The following is an 18,865-nucleotide window of genomic DNA, read 5'->3' as shown; positions in this document are numbered from 1 at the left end:
TTTGTACATGAAAGTGGTTTTAATTACAAGTTTAGTTTCTTTAACCAATAATGGCGATTCAGATTTTCTAATTCATTTATTTGTTTTGGAAACTTGGGATTTTTTTAAGCAATTTGACTGTCATCTAAGTTTTTAAATTTTTGGCATGTTGCTCATAATTTCCCAGTAATTCTCTTTAAATGTCTATAAGATCTAGTGATGTCTTTCCTTGTGTTCCAGATGTTGGTAATTTGTTTTTGGGCTCATTCTTTTTTGTTTTGTTTTGTTTTTTTGAGGTGGGGCATCATTCTTTATTTCTCCTTCTCTCTCACTTTTCACGTCTACACATTCCTGTTCCCTTTTTAATTTAGAGCAATGCCTAAACTTTTCCTAAGGAGGCTATAATAACCACACTCTAGCCTTCCTGTTTACAGTCTTGCCTCTGTGTCCAGTTTACCTTCTTTTAGGAAGAAAGATCTTTCTAAAGTATAAATGTAATTAAATCTTTTCTCACTTAAACCTTTTTTTTTTAAAGATTTATTTATTTATTTGACAGACAGAAATCACAAGGAGGCAGAGAGGCAGGCAGAGAGAGAGGAGAAAGCAGGCTTCCCGCTGAGCAGAGAGCCTGATGCGGGGCTCGATCCCAGGACCCTGGGATCATGACCTGAGCGGAAGGCAGAGGCTATAACCCACTGAGCCACCCAGGCGCCCCTCACTTAAAACTTTAATGGTTTCATAATTCCTTCAGGAAAAAAAAATCTATGCTTCTTCCTATGAAATACAAAGTCATCAATGATAAGGTGTCTGTCTCAATAGATACCTGTCTTTTCTTATATATACTTCTCCCTTTTTATCTCTTCCCACATGCCATAAGGAAGTATACTGCCTTTCTAGGGATTCTGATTTGTCATATTTCACCTAAAAATAGAATGCAGCATTTCAGATGTGATATGATCGATACTAAGTGGACAAAAATTGTCTCCTAACTTCTCCTTTACTGAGATGATTGTTAATATTTGATTGGTATGGTCTCCATATATAATATTTGTTTAACATAATGCCTTTTATTCCATAGATTTTTATATTCACAGCACTGTCTTTCCCTAAAACATTATTTTAGAGCCCAGTTTCCATTTTACCGTTATCTCAAAGCATATTAAGTAATAGGGCTGCATCTGTTTGCTCCAGTTAGAGTGCCTCTCAGACAGCTGTTTGATCCCTCCTCCTCAAACCCATGGTAATGAGTTTATTTCAGCTTGGCAGTGTTAGTCTTGGTATTCGACCTGCCACAGATGACTAGATGATGTGTATTTCTATATAGTACCATTTCATAGTTTGCAAAATCAAGAAACAGCCCTCTGAAACGGTCTAGCTGGTTTGGAAGTAAAGTAGTTGTTCCTTTCCTTGTCAGTTCTTCACCTCCTCACCCTCAGGGGAATCAGGATGCCCCTTGTTATGTTTAAAAGCCTAAACATATCAAACTTTTATTCTTCTTTTGGGTTTGAAAGGGGGACGTTATTAGCTCTGTCTTGATGTAGCAGGGGCTCTGAAAGTCTATTTGGATAACACTGAAGATTGGAGGAAATGTGACTCTGTCTGTGTGTTTTAAGCCCCTAAGGTAAGATCAGAAAGCGTCTGGGGCAGTGAGAGCCAAATAGCTGAAGTCATACATTAATTATGGTCATGAATCATTTTTATTTTTAAAGTCTTTACCATTTGACAAGGTTGTTTGCATAGTACCAGTGAGTTTCAGGCAGCATTTTCCCCCTTTTAAAGTAACAGGCTATTTTGTTGATTTCTGCTCTGAGTTGATAATGCCTATTATTATTACAATTCTGATGACTTTTTTAAAGTAAAAATTGCATGTTTCCTTACTTATGTGAGTAGTTTTTATTTTTTTTTTGTTTTGAATATCGTATTTTAAAGTTGTAAATATAGGGACTATCACTATAATCTTTCACTCTCCCACTGATACCTGTAAAAAATAATCAAATCTTGGGACTAAGCTTTTATGTTCAGGTGTTAGTTGACATGCAGTTTGCAGATACCTTTTGAGTGTCTCTTTTGTGCCACATTCTGTTCTAAGCGCTGAGAATGTATATAAAAATAAGAGATTTTTTTTTTCTTGGAGAGATCTAGTAAGGAAATAAACAGTTGCTATAAAATGTGGTTCTGTCATCTTTGTTAGAGGTTTGTATATGGAATGCTGTAGATTTCCAGAGGAAGGAGTGCCTTCATCTGTCTGGAATAGTCCAGAAAGGTCTTTGAAGAAGCGATTGTGCTTGAACTGCCTTTTTAATGGACTCAGGAGTGTACTTATCTGTTAAGAGATGGGGAAAACTTACAGGCAGATAGATCAGCTCACTCAAAGGCACAGAAACAAAAAAATGGCATGATATGCTTGGAGAATTGCTGGGAGCTGAGCACGCAAGTTAAGGACTATCAGAAAATGAGGCTGGAGATATATGCTGGGACTGCATGACAAGGGGCCTCTCTTTGCTTTTAAATTTCTGTAGAGCAACTTTGTAAGAGAGTATTACTACCAAGAGAGTGTGTACACATACATTTCCAGCACAAGAGGCAGTAGGATGGAGTGTAACCTCTGTTGGATTCCACAGGAGCCTTGAGGAAGTTGCTTGAGTAACTTAGCTCATGACCTGTTCCCTTCTAGAGGACCTAAGTTGCTCCCTTTTAGATGGCCCTTTTAGATGATCTAAGAAATCCTCAATAACTATCAAGCAATTTCCGAAAGTGCAGAATATGTCGTGAATATTTTTGGTGTATAGTATCATCATCATCATCATCATCATCATCATCATCATCATCATAATGTAGGCAGAGATAGTAATGTCTATGCTTGTGTTCCTGATGTTTGTTTCTGATGCCATTGAATCCCTAAAAACGTTCACCTTGTATATAGGATATCTTTCAGGTTAGAATTATTGAATGGTTTTTAAAAATTGAGGTAAAATTCAGTGAATTGCATAGTGAAATGCATAGATCCTAAGTGTAAATTTTGCATATAGCTATGTAGCGCATTCCAGGAAAGATATGTTGGACATTTCCATCACCTCAGGGAATTCCCTTTGTTTCCCCTGTCTTCTACCAGTCAGTTCCACCCCACACAGACAGCCAGCAACTCTTGATTTCTTTCATCATGGATTGCTTTTATCTGTTCTTGAACTATGTATAAATGGAATCATACAGTCTACTTTTTGTTCTTGGCTTTTTTCGCTCAACATAATGTTTTTTTTTTTTTAAAAGATTTTATTTGTTGATTTGACAGACAGAGATCACAAGTAGACAGAGAGGCAGGCAGAGAGAGAGAGGGAAGAAGGCTCCCTGCTGAGCAGAGAGCCCGATGCGGGACGCGATTCCAGGACCCTGAGATCATGACCTGAGCCGAAGGCAGTGGCTTAACCCACTGAGCCACCCAGGCGCCCTCAACATAATGCTTTTGAGATTAGTTCAGATTGTTGTGTGATTCAGTGTGTCTTCCTTTGTATTGATGAGTAGAATTATACGTCAGTTTGTTTACTAATGGCTCCTGTTTGATGGACATTTGTGTTGTTTTCTATGAAAATTTTCTACAGATCTTCGTGTAGACATATGTTCTTATTGTTCTTGAGTAAGTGCTTAGGAGTAGAAATACTGGGTCATAGGTTAGATGGATGTTTAACTTTATAAGAAACTGTTTTCCAAATTGTAGTACTTTTTTACACTCTTACCAATAATGTATACAAGTTGTTCCACATCCTTGCTAGTATTAGTTGTTGTTATTTTAATTTTAGCTATCCTTGCAGGTGTAAAATGGTATCTTCTTATGATTTTAATTTGCATGTTCATGATGACCAAGATGTTGAGTACCTTTTCTTGTACTTACTGGCCACTCTTATGTCAACTTGGTGAAGAATTTTACTTTTTTGTCCATTTTTTATTGGGTTATCTTTTTGTTACTGATTTATAAGAGTTCTTTATGTACTCCAGACACAGTCCTTTGTCAGATTGATGTTTTGCAAGTGTTATCTCCCAGACTGCTTATCATTTTCTTAATGCCATCTTTAGATGTACAGACATTTTTTATTTTTGTGAGGTCCAATTTATCTATTTTTAATTTTATGGTTAGTGCTTTTCATGCCTTCTCTATGAAATCTTTACCTCCCCCAGGGTTGCAAGAGATTCTCTATTTTTTCTACAGGTTTTATGATTTTAGGGTTTATGTTTACTGTGTTGTCATTGAATTAATCTTTTTCATGTGCTGTGAGGTAGGGAATGAAATTAATTTTTTTTGCCAGTTTATCTAGTACCATTTGTTTAGAAAACTTTATTTTCTCCATTAGTTTGTCTGGATTCCTTTGTCCAAAATCAGTTGGCCATATATGTGTAGCTTTATTTATATAACCTTTACTCTGTTCCATTAATCTATGTTTTGATCATTATGCCAGTACCATATTGTTTTGGTTATGTAGTTTTATTTTAAAAAAAAAAAGTGTATCTGGGTTTATCTCTTCTAGCGTCTTTGTTTTTCTTTATAAATTACAGTATCAGCTTCTTAATTTCTTTTAAAAAAATGAAAGCCTTTTGAGATCAGAATTGTGATTGTGAAACAAAGACCCGTGTGTAGAAATATAATGAATTTCTGTATATTGACCTTGTATCCTGTGACCTTATTAGTTCTAGTAGTTGTTTTGTAGATTAATAATGAAATTCATTTTCATTATATGAAAATCATGATATCTAAAACTAAAGACAATTTGTATATATGTATAAAGAAATATATAAGCTATATTTGAAGACCAACAGACTAAGAAAAACACAAACTGATAATGAAAGCAAAAAAGAAAAATAGTTTTTAATTTTTTCAGTGTTTCTTGTTTCAGAGTGGCTACTGCTACTTTAACTGGGATTATTGTTAATTCTTTTTTTTCCTTCGTATATACCCATAGGTAATATTTTTTGTTATCAATGATCTTCTCCTGGTGACTTTAGCACTCCACTTAATTTCTCTGGGCCTCAGTTTTCAGCTTTGTAACATGATAGAATTCAACCAAATTCTTTCCTTTAAGAAAAACAAAAACCAAAAACGAACGTTATTTATCTATAGAGAGAGAGAGCATTGAAGGAAGGACAGCGGGAGAGAATCTTCAAGCAGACTTCCTGCCAAGTGTGGAGCCTGACTGTGGGCTTGATCCCTTGATCCATGAGATAATGACCTGAGATGAAACCAAGAGCCAGGTGCTCCTCAATCAACTGAGCTACCGAGGAAACCCTCAACTAGATTATTTTCTAAGGTGTCTTCCAGACTCCTGTGAGTTCCCCATTTTAGCTCTCAGTATATCAGAGGTGGGAAGGCAGGCAGGAATAGAAAGGATGTTTTTAGGGTCCCCAGTAATTCCTGTTTATTTCATTATAAATATGCTAGGGAATTATGAAATGGTCAGTTTGAGTTGATTACTAGTTCTGCTTATCCTGGAAGGTTTGCCCTCATTTTGTTCCATTTATATCTGTTGCTCTGTGTTAAAAGTTTATAGTTAACTCACTTAAATTTTTCTGCAACTTTTATTTCTAGGCTTCACAGAGCCCAGTGTGCAATTAAACAGACTCAGGTAACTGTTCAGAAAATTGGAAAGGAAATTGAAGAAAAGCTAAGGCTCACATCTACAAGCAATGAACTGGTAGGTTTTAAAATATATTTACTTGTTTAGACTTCTTGATCTCTAAATGTGATCATCATGTTCTTTTTATATTAATTAATTTCTTTTTCGAAAAGCTTTAGTTATTTTTTCTTTTAATGTTTTGCTGAGACTTATGTTGGCATTTAAATGTTGGAGAACACTTTCCTATTTCCTGTAATCTAACACACAGAGTGCCTGCCTTTTGCTGCTAGGTGAAATTTTAGATTATATACAATTACTTAGAAAATAATTAAACGTTATTTTATTAATGTCTTATCAATGTAAACTCTAGATGCGAACTGTATAGTGAATAAGAAATAGCTGCCAGAAAGAAAAAACAAAACAAAACAAACTTTAGGGACTAATCTCCTTTTTAAAAGATGAATTTAAAATTATTGGATTGGACTTAATAGGTTGGTTTATGGACAGTGTTCTCTCTTGGGAACGATTCCTTTTGGGAAAGATTGATGAGGCATTTCCAAAGAAATAGAAATTCCAACCCAAATAGACGAATTTAAGATATTAGTATAATTTGGGGTTGTTTTATACTCTTTCTAGTGGACAAAAATACTAACTTTGATATAAAGATTGTGTCTTTGTAAGCAGAATAGTAGGCATAACTAATAAATTGAATTTTTCTCAAAATGAAGCCACATGGCTATGGTTAGCTTTTGATGAAATTTGTGCTATGGATTATGATAGTTAAAATACAATTCAAATCCTCGGGGCGCCTGGGTGGCTCAGTGGGTTAAAGCCTCTGCTTTCGGCTCAGGTCACGATCCCAGGGTCCTGGGATCGAGCCCTGCATCGGGCTCTCTGCTCAGCGGGGAGCCTGCTTCCTCCTCTCTCTCTGCCTGCCTCTCTGCCTACTTGTGATCTCTCTCTGTCAAATAAATAAAATCTTTTAAAAAAATAAAATAAAATAAAATTCAAATCCTCAAATTAAGTCCTAACCAAAAAAGGTTGAAGTATTTGTTTTCTCCTAGATAGGCAGTATCTTCCAGTTGTCATTTATAGCACCATCAACTTAGGAGAAGGCCTTTGTACCTCTAAACAAATATTCTGTATTATCTTGAAGATATGCCAGAAATAGTAATTTAATAGATGAACTATAGAAAAACAGCACAGTTAACCATCAACAGAGGTGTCTCTCTCATGGAATTTGAAGTGAATGGATGATAATGTATTTAAACTTTATAAAATTGCTGATTTTGACCCATAAATGGCAGTTTCATATAATTCAACCTGATGGATAAAGTGTCTGATGCTGTACCCGGCACAGAGCAGGCATACAGAATATGGTAGCTATAATAGCTATAGTAGTAATGCTTTTCCATCTGACTTTTCTTGCCTTAGGAAAATCTTCTGTTTTGGAGAAGCTGTTAAACCACCTCTTGTTTTAACTTAGCCTCGGTGAAGGAAGAAAAGCCAGACCACAAATATATTGGAAAAGGAGAAAAAGCAGCTAATTTTAAGCCTTTCTGTAGTGTACAGAAATGCCACATTTATAGAACCTTTGTCTGAGGACAAATTGCTAGGGTTTTTTTTTTTTCTTTCTTTCTTTCTTTTTTTCGTCTCCCAAGGCAGGACTGGGAAATTACTTATTTCATTAAATGACAGCATATGTTTTGTCTCAGTATGGAAAAATGTATGTTTAATCCTATTTTTCTAAAATATAAGTGGTGACACACCAAGCAAGGTGATAGAATTTGTGAGTTTAAGGAGGTCAGGTTCAGAGGTTCACTGTATGTTTTTATGCTGCCTGGTCAACATAGAGAAGAATTGTTGATTTTTGAACTGAAAGTGAACCTAGGCATCATCTAGTTCCCATATAACTTTACTAAAACCAACCCTTCTCAGTACATTCTGTTCCCTTCCCTGTTATATTTTTCTCCATAGTATTTATTACCCTTTAACATGCTATATATTTTACATAGGTATTTTATTTTTTTAATTTTTTTTTAAGACTTTATTTATTTATCAGAGAGAGGGGGAGAGAGCGAGCACAGGCAGACAGAATGGCAGGCAGAGGCAGAGGGAGAAGCAGGCTCCCTGCTGCGCAAGGAGCCTGATGTGGGACTCGATCCCAGGACGCTGGGATCATGACCTGAGCCGAAGGCAGCTGCTTAACCAACTGAGCCACCCAGGCGTCCCTACATAGGTATTTTATTTATCTATCTCTCTAATCTCTGTGAGGGGAGACATTTTTGGCTGTGTTTCTTCACTGCTGTATTCACCAGTGTCTAGAAGAGTGCTTAACACATAGTAGGTTCAATAAATATTAGATTTACAAATGAATCTAGCATGTTAAATAACAAAATTCAACCCAGTTAATTTGAGTATCTACTTGACTTTTTCAAATGATTTATGAATCAGTGGGGCAGCACCTCTTCTAGAGAGAGCTCCAAAGCTCTCCAAAGAGTCCTACAGAATGCAAGGTTTTTTGTTTTTTGTTTTTTAATTTTTAAATTTATTTTCAGCATAACAATATTCATTGTTTTTGCACCACACCCAGTGCTCCATGCAATCCGTGCCCTCTATAATACCTACCACCTGGTTCCCTACCTCCCGCTCCCCTTCCAAACCCTCAGCTTGTTTTTCGGAGTCCATAGTTTCTCATGGTTCACCTCCCCTTCCAATTTCCCTCCACTCCCTTCTCCTCTCTAACTCCCCTTGTCCTCCATGCTATTTGTTATGCTCCACAAATAAGTGAAACCATATGATAATTGACTCTCTCTGCTTAACTTACTTCACTCAGCATAAACTCTTCCAGTCCCGTACATGTTGCTACAAAAGTTGGGTATTCATCCTTTCTGATGGAGGCGTAATACTCCATAGTGTATATGGACCACATCTTCCTTATCCATTCGTCTGTTGAAGGGCATCTTGGTTCTTCCACAGTTTGGCGACCGTGGCCATTGCTGCTATAAACATTGGGGTACAGATGGCCCTTCTTTTCACTACATCTGTATCTTTGGGGTAAATACCCAGGAGTACAATTGCAGGGTCATAGCGAAGCTCTATTTTTAATTTCTTGAGGAATCTCCACACTGTTCTCTAAAGTGGCTATACCAACTTGCATTCCCACCAACAGTGTAAGAGGGTTCCCCTTTCTCCACATCCCCTCCAACACATGTTGTTTCCTGTCTTGCTAATTTTGGCCATTCTAACTGGTGTAAGGTGGTATTTCAATGTGGTTTTAATTTGAATCTCTCTGATGGCCAGTGATGATGAACATTTTTTGATGTGTCTGATAGCCATTTGTATGTCTTCATTGGAGAAGTGTCTGTTCATATCTCTTGCCCATTTTTTTATATGATTATCTGTTTTATGTGTGTTGAGTTTGAGGAGTTCTTTATAGATCCTGGATATCAACCTTTTGTCTGTACTGTCATTTGCAAATATCTTCTCCCATTCCGTGGGTTGCCCTTTTGTTTTGTTGACTGTTTCCTTTGCTGTGCAGAAGCTTTTGATCTTGATGAAGTCCCCAAAGTTCATCTTTGCTTTTGTTTCCTTTGCCTTTGGAGACATATCTTGAAAGAAGTTGCTGTGGCTGTTATCGAAGAGATTACTGCCTATGTTCTCCTCTACGATTCTGATGGATTCCTGTCTCAAGTTGAGGTCTTTTATCCATTTTGAGTTTATCTTCGTGTACGGTGTAAGAGAATGGTCGAAATTCATTCTTCTATAAATAGCTGTCCAGTTTTCCCAGCACCATTTATTGAAGAGACTGTCTTTTCCCACTGTATATTTTTTCCTGTTTTGTCGAAGACTATTTGACCATAGAGTTGAGCGTCCATATCTGGGCTCTCTACTCTGTTCCACTGGTCTGTGTGTCTGTTTTTATGCCAGCAGCATGCTATCTTGGTGATCACAGCTTTGTAGTAAAGCTTGAAATCAGGTAACGTGATGCCCCCAGTTTTATTTCTGGTTTTCAACATTTCCTTAGTGATTCAGGGTCTCTTCTGATTCCATACAAATTTTTGGATTATTTGCTCCAGCTGTTTGAAAAGTACCAGTTGAATTTTGATTGGAATGGCATTAAAAGTATAGATTGCTCTAGGCAGTATAGACATTTTAACAATGTTTATTCTTCCGATCCAGTAGAACGTATCAATGAAACTAGAAGCTGGTTTTTTTGAAAGAATCAATAAGATCGATAAACCATTGGCCACACTAATCCAAAAGAAAGAGAGAAAGCCCAAATTAATAAAATTATGAATGAAAAAGGAGAGATCACAACTAACACCAAGGAAGTAGAAGCAATCATCAGAAGTTATTATCAACAGTTATATGCCAATAAGCTAAGCAACCTAGATGAAATGGATGCATTCCTAGAAAACTATAAAGTCCTAAAATTGAACCAGGAAGAAATTGACAACCTGAATAGACCGATATCTAGTAATGAGATTGAAGCAGTGATCAAAAACCTCTCAAGAAACAAGAGCCCAGGACCTGATGGATTGATGGATTCCCTGGGGAATTCTACCAAACTTTCAAAGAAATAACACCTATTCTCCTAAAGCTGTTTCAAAAAATTGAAGCAGAAGGAAAATTTCCAGACTCTTTCTGTGAAGCCAGCATTACCTTGATCCCTAAACCAGGCAAAGACCCTACCAAAAAGGAGAATTTCAGACCAATATCACTGATGAATATCGATGCCAAGATTCTCAATAAGATCCTAGCAAACAGGATCCAACAGCACATTAAAAAGATTATCCACCATGACCAGGTGGGATTCATTCCTGGGCTACAAGGATGGTTCAACATTCGCAAATCAATCAGTGTGATAGAACAAATTAATAAGAGAATAGAGAAGAAACACATGGTCCTCTCAATTGATACAGAAAAAGCATTTGACAAAATCCAGCATCCATTCCTGATTAAAACACTTCAAAGTATAGGGATAGAGGGAACATTGCTGACCTTCATAAAATCTATCTATGAAAGACCCACAGCAAATATCATCCTCAATGGGGAAAAAGCTTGCAGCCTTCCCGTTGAGATCAGGAACACGACAAGGATGCCCACTCTCACCACTCTTGTTCAACATAGTATTAGAAGTCCTAGCAACAGCAGCCAGACAACAAAGAGAAATAAAAGGTATCCAAATTGGCAATGAAGAAGTCAAACTCTCTCTCTTTGCAGATGACATGATCCTTTATATGGAAAACCCAAAAGACTCCACCCCCAAACTACTAGAACTCATACAGCAATTCAGCAACGTGGCAGGATACAAAGTCAATGTACAGAAATCAGTGGCTTTCTTATACACTAACAATGAAAATACAGAAAGGGAAGTTAGAGAATCAATTCCATTTACTATAGCATTAAGAACCATAAGCTACCTGAGAATGCAAGGTTTTTAATAGAAGGAGGGTGGGGGCAAGAAAGTTATTAGCAAAAGAGAAGGATTTTTCCAGGCACGTGGCTTTCTAGGAGTAAAAGCAAGGTCTCTTACCTTGTGGATTGCCTCATCTTTTTTGTGGGGATAGAGAGGGCCAAAGTCGCAATCTTACTGGCATGGTTTGAAAGATTCTTAGCTGGCCAGATAAGACTGCATTTCTAGAGGAGGTTAGTTTGGGAACTTGGTCTAAGTGACACTATTTGGAGCCTATATTTTGTCTTTTTATTTATTTACTTTTTAAACAAGGATTAAAAACAAGCATTAAACTGTTTTAAAAAAAAAAACGGAGAATGAGGCCTGAAGAAAGGAAATCACTTTCCCCATAATCATTTGATAAGTAAAGACAAATTTTGGTTTACTTGTCTTCTTTCAGGGAATAATACCATTTACTTGTTAATTTTCTACTTTATAACTTATCTGTAGCAAATTAGAAACCTTTACTACTACTTTTTCCCCTCATTCCTTTCTAAATTGGCCCAAGTTCATTATACTTCAACCCAAGCATTTTCAATTTTTAAGAATTGACTTTAATTTTAGCCTATATCTAGGGGCACCTGGGTGGCTCAGTCAGCTGAACATCTGCCTTCAGCTCAGGTTGTGGTACCAGGGTCCAGGAATTGAGCCCCACATCAGTTTCTGCTCAGTGGGGAGCCTGCTTCTCCCTTCTCCCTTTGCCTCTCCCCCTGGCTTGTGCTGTCTGTTGCCTACTCACTGGCTCTCTCTCTCAAATAAGTAAATAAATAGATAAGTAAATAAATAAAATAATTTTAGCCTATGTATAATCAGAAGACATACTTGATGTTGAAAGAAATTAGAATACTTTGTAAGACCAAACGTAAGTATTTCTGTTATTAGAAATTGAGTTCATACTTGATGGCTTTTAAAGATTTTGCATATTCTCATACTACATCAAGAGCCAACATATCTTTTTGACATTTAGTTACATTTCTTATGAAATTTCTGCCATTGTTATCTTGAATTTTTGCCTATATGTTTTGGATTTTGCCTATATGTTTTGGATTTTGTAATAATTTTGTCAAAATCCAAAATCCAAATCCTTTGGATTTTTGCCCATGTTCTTGTATTATGATGATAAAATACATTGATTAATTTTTAAATGTTAATCCAGTGTTGCATTTTTGGGGAAAGCCCCTCTTGCTAATGAGGAGTTATTATTTTTTATGTGTATTGCCAGATTCAATTTGCTAAAATGTTTCAAGTATTTTTTTAAAGATTTTATTTTTAAAAATTAAAAAAAAATTTTTTAAAGTAAATAAATACATAAAGTAATAAATTAAAAGATAAATAAATTAAAAGATTTTTATTTATGTATTTGTAAGCAAGAGAAAGAGCAAGCACAAGTGGAGGAGGAGTAGAGTGAGAGGGAGATTCAGACTCCCGGCTGAGCAGGGAGGGGGATGCCCTAGGACTCCAGGAGCATGACCTGAGCGAAGGTAGATGGATAACTGGCTGAGCCACCCAAGTGCCCCTATTTAAAGGATTTTTGCATCTATATTCATGGGGATATTGGTCTGTAGTTTTGTTTTCTTATAATCTGCGTGGTTTTGTTATCAGGGTGATATTGGCCATAACGAGTGATTTCGGAAGTGTTTTTTCTTCTGTTTTCTAAAAGGATGTGTGTAGAATTGGAATTATTTCTTAAATGTTTGGTAGAATTTACCAGTGAAGCCACCTAGACCTGAAATTTTCTTTGTGGATTTTGAACTAAGAATTCAGTTCTTTAATAGTTGTGGATTATTGATGTTATCTGCTTCTTGAGTGAGCTTTAGTAATTTATGTCTTTCAAGAATTTGTCCATTTCATTTGAAAGGTTAGTCTTTTTAATTTTAGCTCTTCTCTTATTGAATGGGTAGTGTTCTCTAATTTTAGTTTATAATTGCATTTCTATGATAAACATTTTTCATATATTTATTGGTCACTTATGTATTCTTTAAGAAGTGTAAGTTTATTTCTGCCCATTTAAAAAAATAAACTATTTATGTTTACAGAAAACTTGCAGAGTTTCTGTAGAGAGTTTCCATTTGACTTTCATCTGGTTTCCCTTAATATTAACCTCTCTTCTATAACCATGTTACATTTCACATGGTACATTATCAAACCAAGAAGTTGACAGTGATACATTATCATTAACTGTGGCCTTTATTTCACCAGTATTTCCACTCATGTCTTTCTTTTACATAAATAAACTTTATTTTACAACAATAGTAGATTTATAGAATTATTACAAAGATGGTACAAAGAGTATACCCTACAACCAATTTCTCCTGTTACTAACATTTTACCTTAATGTTTTAGTTAATGCATCTGTACTGATAAATCATCATTCACTAAAATCCATGCTTTCTTCAGATTTCCTTAATTCTCACCTGAAGTTCTTTTCTCTTCTAGGATCCCGTGCAGGAACCCATATTAAATTTAGTAGACAGGCTTCCTTAGACTCTTGTTAGATGTGAAAATTTCTCAGGCTTTCATTGTTTTTAATGACTTTGACAATTTTGAGGATTACTTGTCAGATATTTTATAGAATATCTCCTGATTGGGACTTGTCTGATGTTTTGCCATGATTAGCCTAGATTCTAATATCGCTTTTTTTGGTTCCAGTATCCAGCCCAGGATACCACACTGAATTTAGTCATGCCTTCCTAGGCTTCTCTGATCTAGGACAGTTTCTCATTCCTTCCTATAGTTAAATCACTATTTCTTATCAGTGTTGATATTTACCTGAGTCACACTTGGTTAAGGTACTGTCTTCCAGGTTTATCCATTATACTCCTTTGGAGTATCCTTTCCATGCTGAATTTTTTGAAAGCAAAATACTACATCCAGTTTTCATTCCAGTAGAGGGGAATAGTTTCATATTTTTCCCCTCATTTTAAAATGGGATTTCTGTCTTCTTATGTTAAACAGAGGGTAAGGGGAGAAGGAGAGAGGAGAGTATGTGTATATGCACATGTTTGCATGTATATTTGTATTTTTCTTAACGTTCTGTGACTTGCCTTTTCATGTTCTTAATGATGTCGTCCAAGGAGCAAAAGTTCAAAAGTCTAGTGAAATACAATGTATTTTTTAATGTTATTTTATAGGCAGGGTTTTTTGTTTTCTTTATAAGAAATGTTTGATCTAAATTTGCATCAATTTCTTCTGTGTTTTGTTAAAGAAGTTTTGTAGTTTGGGGCTTGTCATTTAGATCTATGATCCATCTCAAGCTAGTTTCTTTGTACAAGTTCAGTAAGGTTCTTTTTGTTCTATATGAATATACAGTTGATTTAATGGTATTTTCTGGTTTGATTGTTTTGAAATATTTGTCCAAAATTAATTGACCAAATATGTGTTCATCTATTTCTGGATTCTCTGTTTTGTTCTACTGATCTATATGTCTACCTTTCACCAAATACCAAAGTCTCTTACAAATCTGTTGTCTTAATACCAGGTAGGGCAACTCCTCCAGTTTTTGGTTTTTTTTTTTTAAAGATTTTATTTATTTATTTGACGGACAGAGATCGCAAGTTTGCAGAGAGGCTGGCAGAGAGAGAGAGGGGGAAGCAGGCTCCCCGCAGAGCAGAAAGCCTGATGCGGGGCTCGATCCCAGGACTCTAGGATCATGACCTGAGCTGAAGGCAGAGGCTTTAACCCACTGAGCCACCCAGGTGCCCCAAGTCCTCCAGTTTTGTTTATTTTATAAGTTACATGGGTTGTCCATGTTCTTTGTATTTCCAAGTGAATTGAGAATCAGTTTATCCATTTCTTAAAAAAAAAAAAAAAAAGCCTGTTGCAATTTTGATAAGGATTTGTAGATCAGTTTGTGGAGAAATGCCATCTTAGCAATAATGAGTCTATGAAACATGGCATTTATTTCTTTTCTAGACTTTCCTTTAATTCTCCCAATATCTTGCAACGTTCACGTAAAGATTTTGGACATCTTTTATAAGAGTTATTCCTAAGTAGTTTATGTGAATTTTGGGGGGACATTCTTGCAAATGGGATTGTTTTTGAATTTTTGTTTCTTTTTTTTTTCCATTTTATTTTTTTTCAGTGTTCCAGAATTCATTGTTTATGCACCACACCCAGCGCTCCATGCAATAGTGACCTCCATAGTACCCACCACCAGGCTCACCCATCCCTACACCACCCTTCCCTCCAAAACCCTCAGTTTCAGAGTCCACAGTTTTACCTGTTTGTTGCTAGTAGGAAAGAATACAGTTCTTACTAATTTATTAACCTAGTATCTTGCAGTCTTGTTCTATTTACTTTTTAGTTCTCAAAAGTTATTTTGTATGTTTATTGAGATTTTCTGTGTAAACAACCATACCTACAAACTTGGACTGCCTTGTGTGCTTTATTATTTAATTTTTCTGACTTATTTCTATAGCTAGAACATACAATACATGTTCATGGGGGAAATGATTCCTCCTTTCTTAATCAAGCATAATGATAGTAATATCTTTATTGGTGTTAAGAAGTTCCCTCTTATTCCTAGTTTCTGAGAGTTTTTATCATGAATAGATGTTGAATTATTTATTTGACAGAGATCACAAGTGGGCAGAGAGGCAGGTAGAGAGAGGGGGAAGCAGGCTCCCTGCTGAGCAGAGACTTGATGTGGGGCTTGATCCCAGGACCCCGAGATCATGACCTGAGCTGAAGGCAGAGGCTTAACCCACTGAGCCACTCAGGCACCCTGAAATACAGTGTTTTAAATTATTTTATCAGATTGGTAGTAGGATTACTATAGCCTGCTCAAATTATTTGATCAGTGTTCCTTTTTCCTATTCCATCTTGACCAGAAGCAGAAGTGTCTGCTTTTAATATTTTCTAGTCCTCTGTTGAGATTTCATCTTTTTATTCATTATGAGAGTATTTACTTTTTCTGGGACTTGACTGAGACGTCATATCTTTTTACTCATTATAAGAATATTTTACTTTTTCTCACTCAGCATATTTATAATAGTGGCTTTAAAGTCTTTGTATGATAATTCTAACATCTCTGTTATCTTGGGGTTGGCATATGGTGATTGTCTTTTCCCTAGAGAGTGAATAACATTTTCCTGGCTCTTCATATATTGGGTAGTACTGTATAGTATCCTGGACAATGTGAATGTAATTTTGTGTAATGTCTGGATTTTGTTACTTTCCTCTGAAGAACATTGATGTTTTCATTTAGGCAGGTAATCAGCTTGGTTAGGCTCAAACTGTCATGCCTGCAATGGACCTTGGCTCAGATTTCATTCAGTTCAGTACTTTTGCCTTTAGGCCCAGCAGCTTTCTGTTTGCCTCATACATGTATGGTTTATGATTCAGAGATCCATATTGAATTTAAACAGAATCTGGGTGTCTGTTTTCTGGCTTCCTCCATTCTGGTGGCCTTGATTGTGTGATCTCTTTTCCCCTGGCTCCCCTGGCCAGAGAGATTGTTGTCTTTCATTGGAGTTTGACTGCAGCCATCCTCAGTACAAAGCTACAGAAAAGAGGAAATTCATACTTTGTGTTGGTTGCTTGCACCAGGTTCTGAGTCTCTCCACAATTTACCTGTCACTGATCAATCTCCAGAATCCTCAGGTAGTAGTTTTTTGTAATTTGATTAGAGTCTGGAGCTATTACTTATGGGAGGACCAGTTTGTTAGGTACTCATTCTCTTATAGCGGAAGTAGAACTTACGTATTTTTTTTTAAGATTTTACTTATTTATTTGAGAGAGAGAGAGAGAGTGAGAGCACATGAGAGGGGAGGTCAGAGGGAGAAGCAGATTTCCCGTGGAGCTGGGAGCCTATGTGGAACTTGAGCCCAGGACTCTGGGATCATGACCTGAGCTGAAGGCAGTCACTTAACCAACTGAGCCCCCCAGGGACCCTATGTATGTTTTATTATTATATATCTTTTGCTTTATCTTCCTAGCTGGACCTGGGTTCTAGGCCTTATATTGCCACTGAGTCTATGAAATTAATGGGTTGGATTAAGTATTTTCTAAGGAAATATTTTCCATTTCTTAGTGGTTAAGAAGGTGTAAGTGCAATAGAAAGAACCTACAAATGACATTTAAAAGCAAATTTGTTCTCATAGGACAACTGCCATAGTTCATAGCTTTCCCCCAGATTGTTAATTATTTCCAGGTTTTGTGGGAAAACTAATATAGATGAATGTTCCCTAAGCCACCATTCTCAAACTTTTTGGTCTCAAGACTTCTTTATGCTCTTAAAAATTATTAAGATCTCAAAGAACTTAGCATATATCTGTTGATGATGCCTAGGCTAATAAAAGACAGATGGATTCTCACATTTATTTCTGCAATCAATCTGTTGTGATACCACAAATCTTAGAGACTCTGGAAAACTCTGCTGTATAGTTATGAGAAAATGAGAGTGAAAAAGGGAGATAACAGCTTAGTAGTATTATGAAAATATTTTTGATCTCACAGATGCTGAAATGGTCTCAGAAATTCTCATGGTTTCCTGGACTATGTTTTGAGAACATTTTGTCTAAGACTTTTTAGCTCCAGTGTGATCTAAAGAAAATTGCTTCCTTTAGTACAAATTAGTCTGTCATTCTGAAATGAATCTTTAACATTGCCCATCATTGTCTTTGTAAAGACCCACGAATAGGAATGTGTGTGCTTGCAAATAGATGAAACTGTGATTTTCGGAACAGATACATGTTGTATAAAAACACCAAAATTCAGTTAACAGTGATCCATTGGAGATGCACATGTGACATTAACTAGGAGTAAACAGATAAGTAGAACACAGAAACTCATTAGAAGATACTTATAGAACATTAAGGTCTTTGAGCTCTTGTGTTAGATGCATTGGAAAGGAAGCAGAACCAGATCCCACTTGGGCAGGTTTGTTTACTCTACTCCTCAGAAATTAGAGCCAACCATCCTGGTTTTGAATGACTTGATACATTTCTGTAAGTGGGCCAGTTTCTGCACATGGACCATAACACAAACACACTGTAAACAAGCCTTCCTGTATTAGTTTAGTCTTTAGATTAACTTGTACCCTTTGTTCTTTGATTCTAGAAAATATTTCCCAATTTGACTGTATACCCTGGAATAGAACAGATTAACCCTCTAAGTAGACAGATCTCTGTGTTCTGTGAAAAGTTGTTTTCCTGTTTTTGTTTTTGTTTTTGTTTTCCTTGACCAGGTAGAATTCAGTTTGGATATTTTATGGAGAAATTCAAGTTATGAAAATTGAACACTTATTTGTGGGAAAAGATTGCTCCTGAAGAATTTACATATTTTTTCTCTAGGTGATATAAAAACACACTAGAGTGTCTTGATCATGCTATTGAATTACTAAAGAAACCCAAATTGTTTCTTGATTCCTTTTTTCTTTAATGATAAACAAACTCACTGACTTTGGTCTTTGTTTTTACAGTGGGTTGATAGGGCAAAATGGCTTTTATCTCTATTAGACCCAAGCTCGTAGAAAGCAGATACCATTTCTCATTCATTTAGAAGCACATAGTATGTCCTTCATAAATGTTTGCTTTGTTCAAGAAAAATTGCTTAGGAATGTTTCATATTTCATAGAGTTTTCCAGTCAAATAAAGATGATTGGAAATAAGCTTTTGTGCTTGTTTTCTTGGCTTGAATGTCTTTAACAGATGATCAAGCCATCTGTTTAGAATCAGTATTTCAGCGATGAGGAAGAAAGCATTTTGGGTGAGAAACAATAGCTATAAAGTACTTTCCACACAACTGCCAAGTCATTTTCCATGCCCGTTGCTTCAACAAGGCCATACCATTACTCATCTCACTGAGTGCCCTTGCTTCTTCAATATTT

At 36.2% G+C, this 18,865-nt stretch overlaps 1 protein-coding gene across 1 annotated transcript in view; it reads left to right on the top strand.

Annotated features, from left to right (window-relative positions):
• The window catches only part of UVRAG (UV radiation resistance associated), a 305,816-nt gene that overhangs the window by 132,867 nt on the left and 154,084 nt on the right, over window positions 1-18,865 (top strand). The window contains exon 7 of the mRNA XM_044258508.1: window positions 5,552-5,657. Coding sequence (XP_044114443.1) covers window positions 5,552-5,657 — 106 coding nt within the window. The remainder of the gene's footprint in view (window positions 1-5,551; window positions 5,658-18,865) is intronic.

This window comes from Neovison vison, chromosome 7, assembly GCF_020171115.1.
Source record: "Neovison vison isolate M4711 chromosome 7, ASM_NN_V1, whole genome shotgun sequence".
In the NCBI taxonomy this organism is placed as follows: domain Eukaryota; kingdom Metazoa; phylum Chordata; class Mammalia; order Carnivora; family Mustelidae; genus Neogale; species Neogale vison.
The sequence above is the reverse complement of the archived record's forward strand: the minus strand, read 5'-3'. Positions and strand labels throughout refer to the sequence as shown.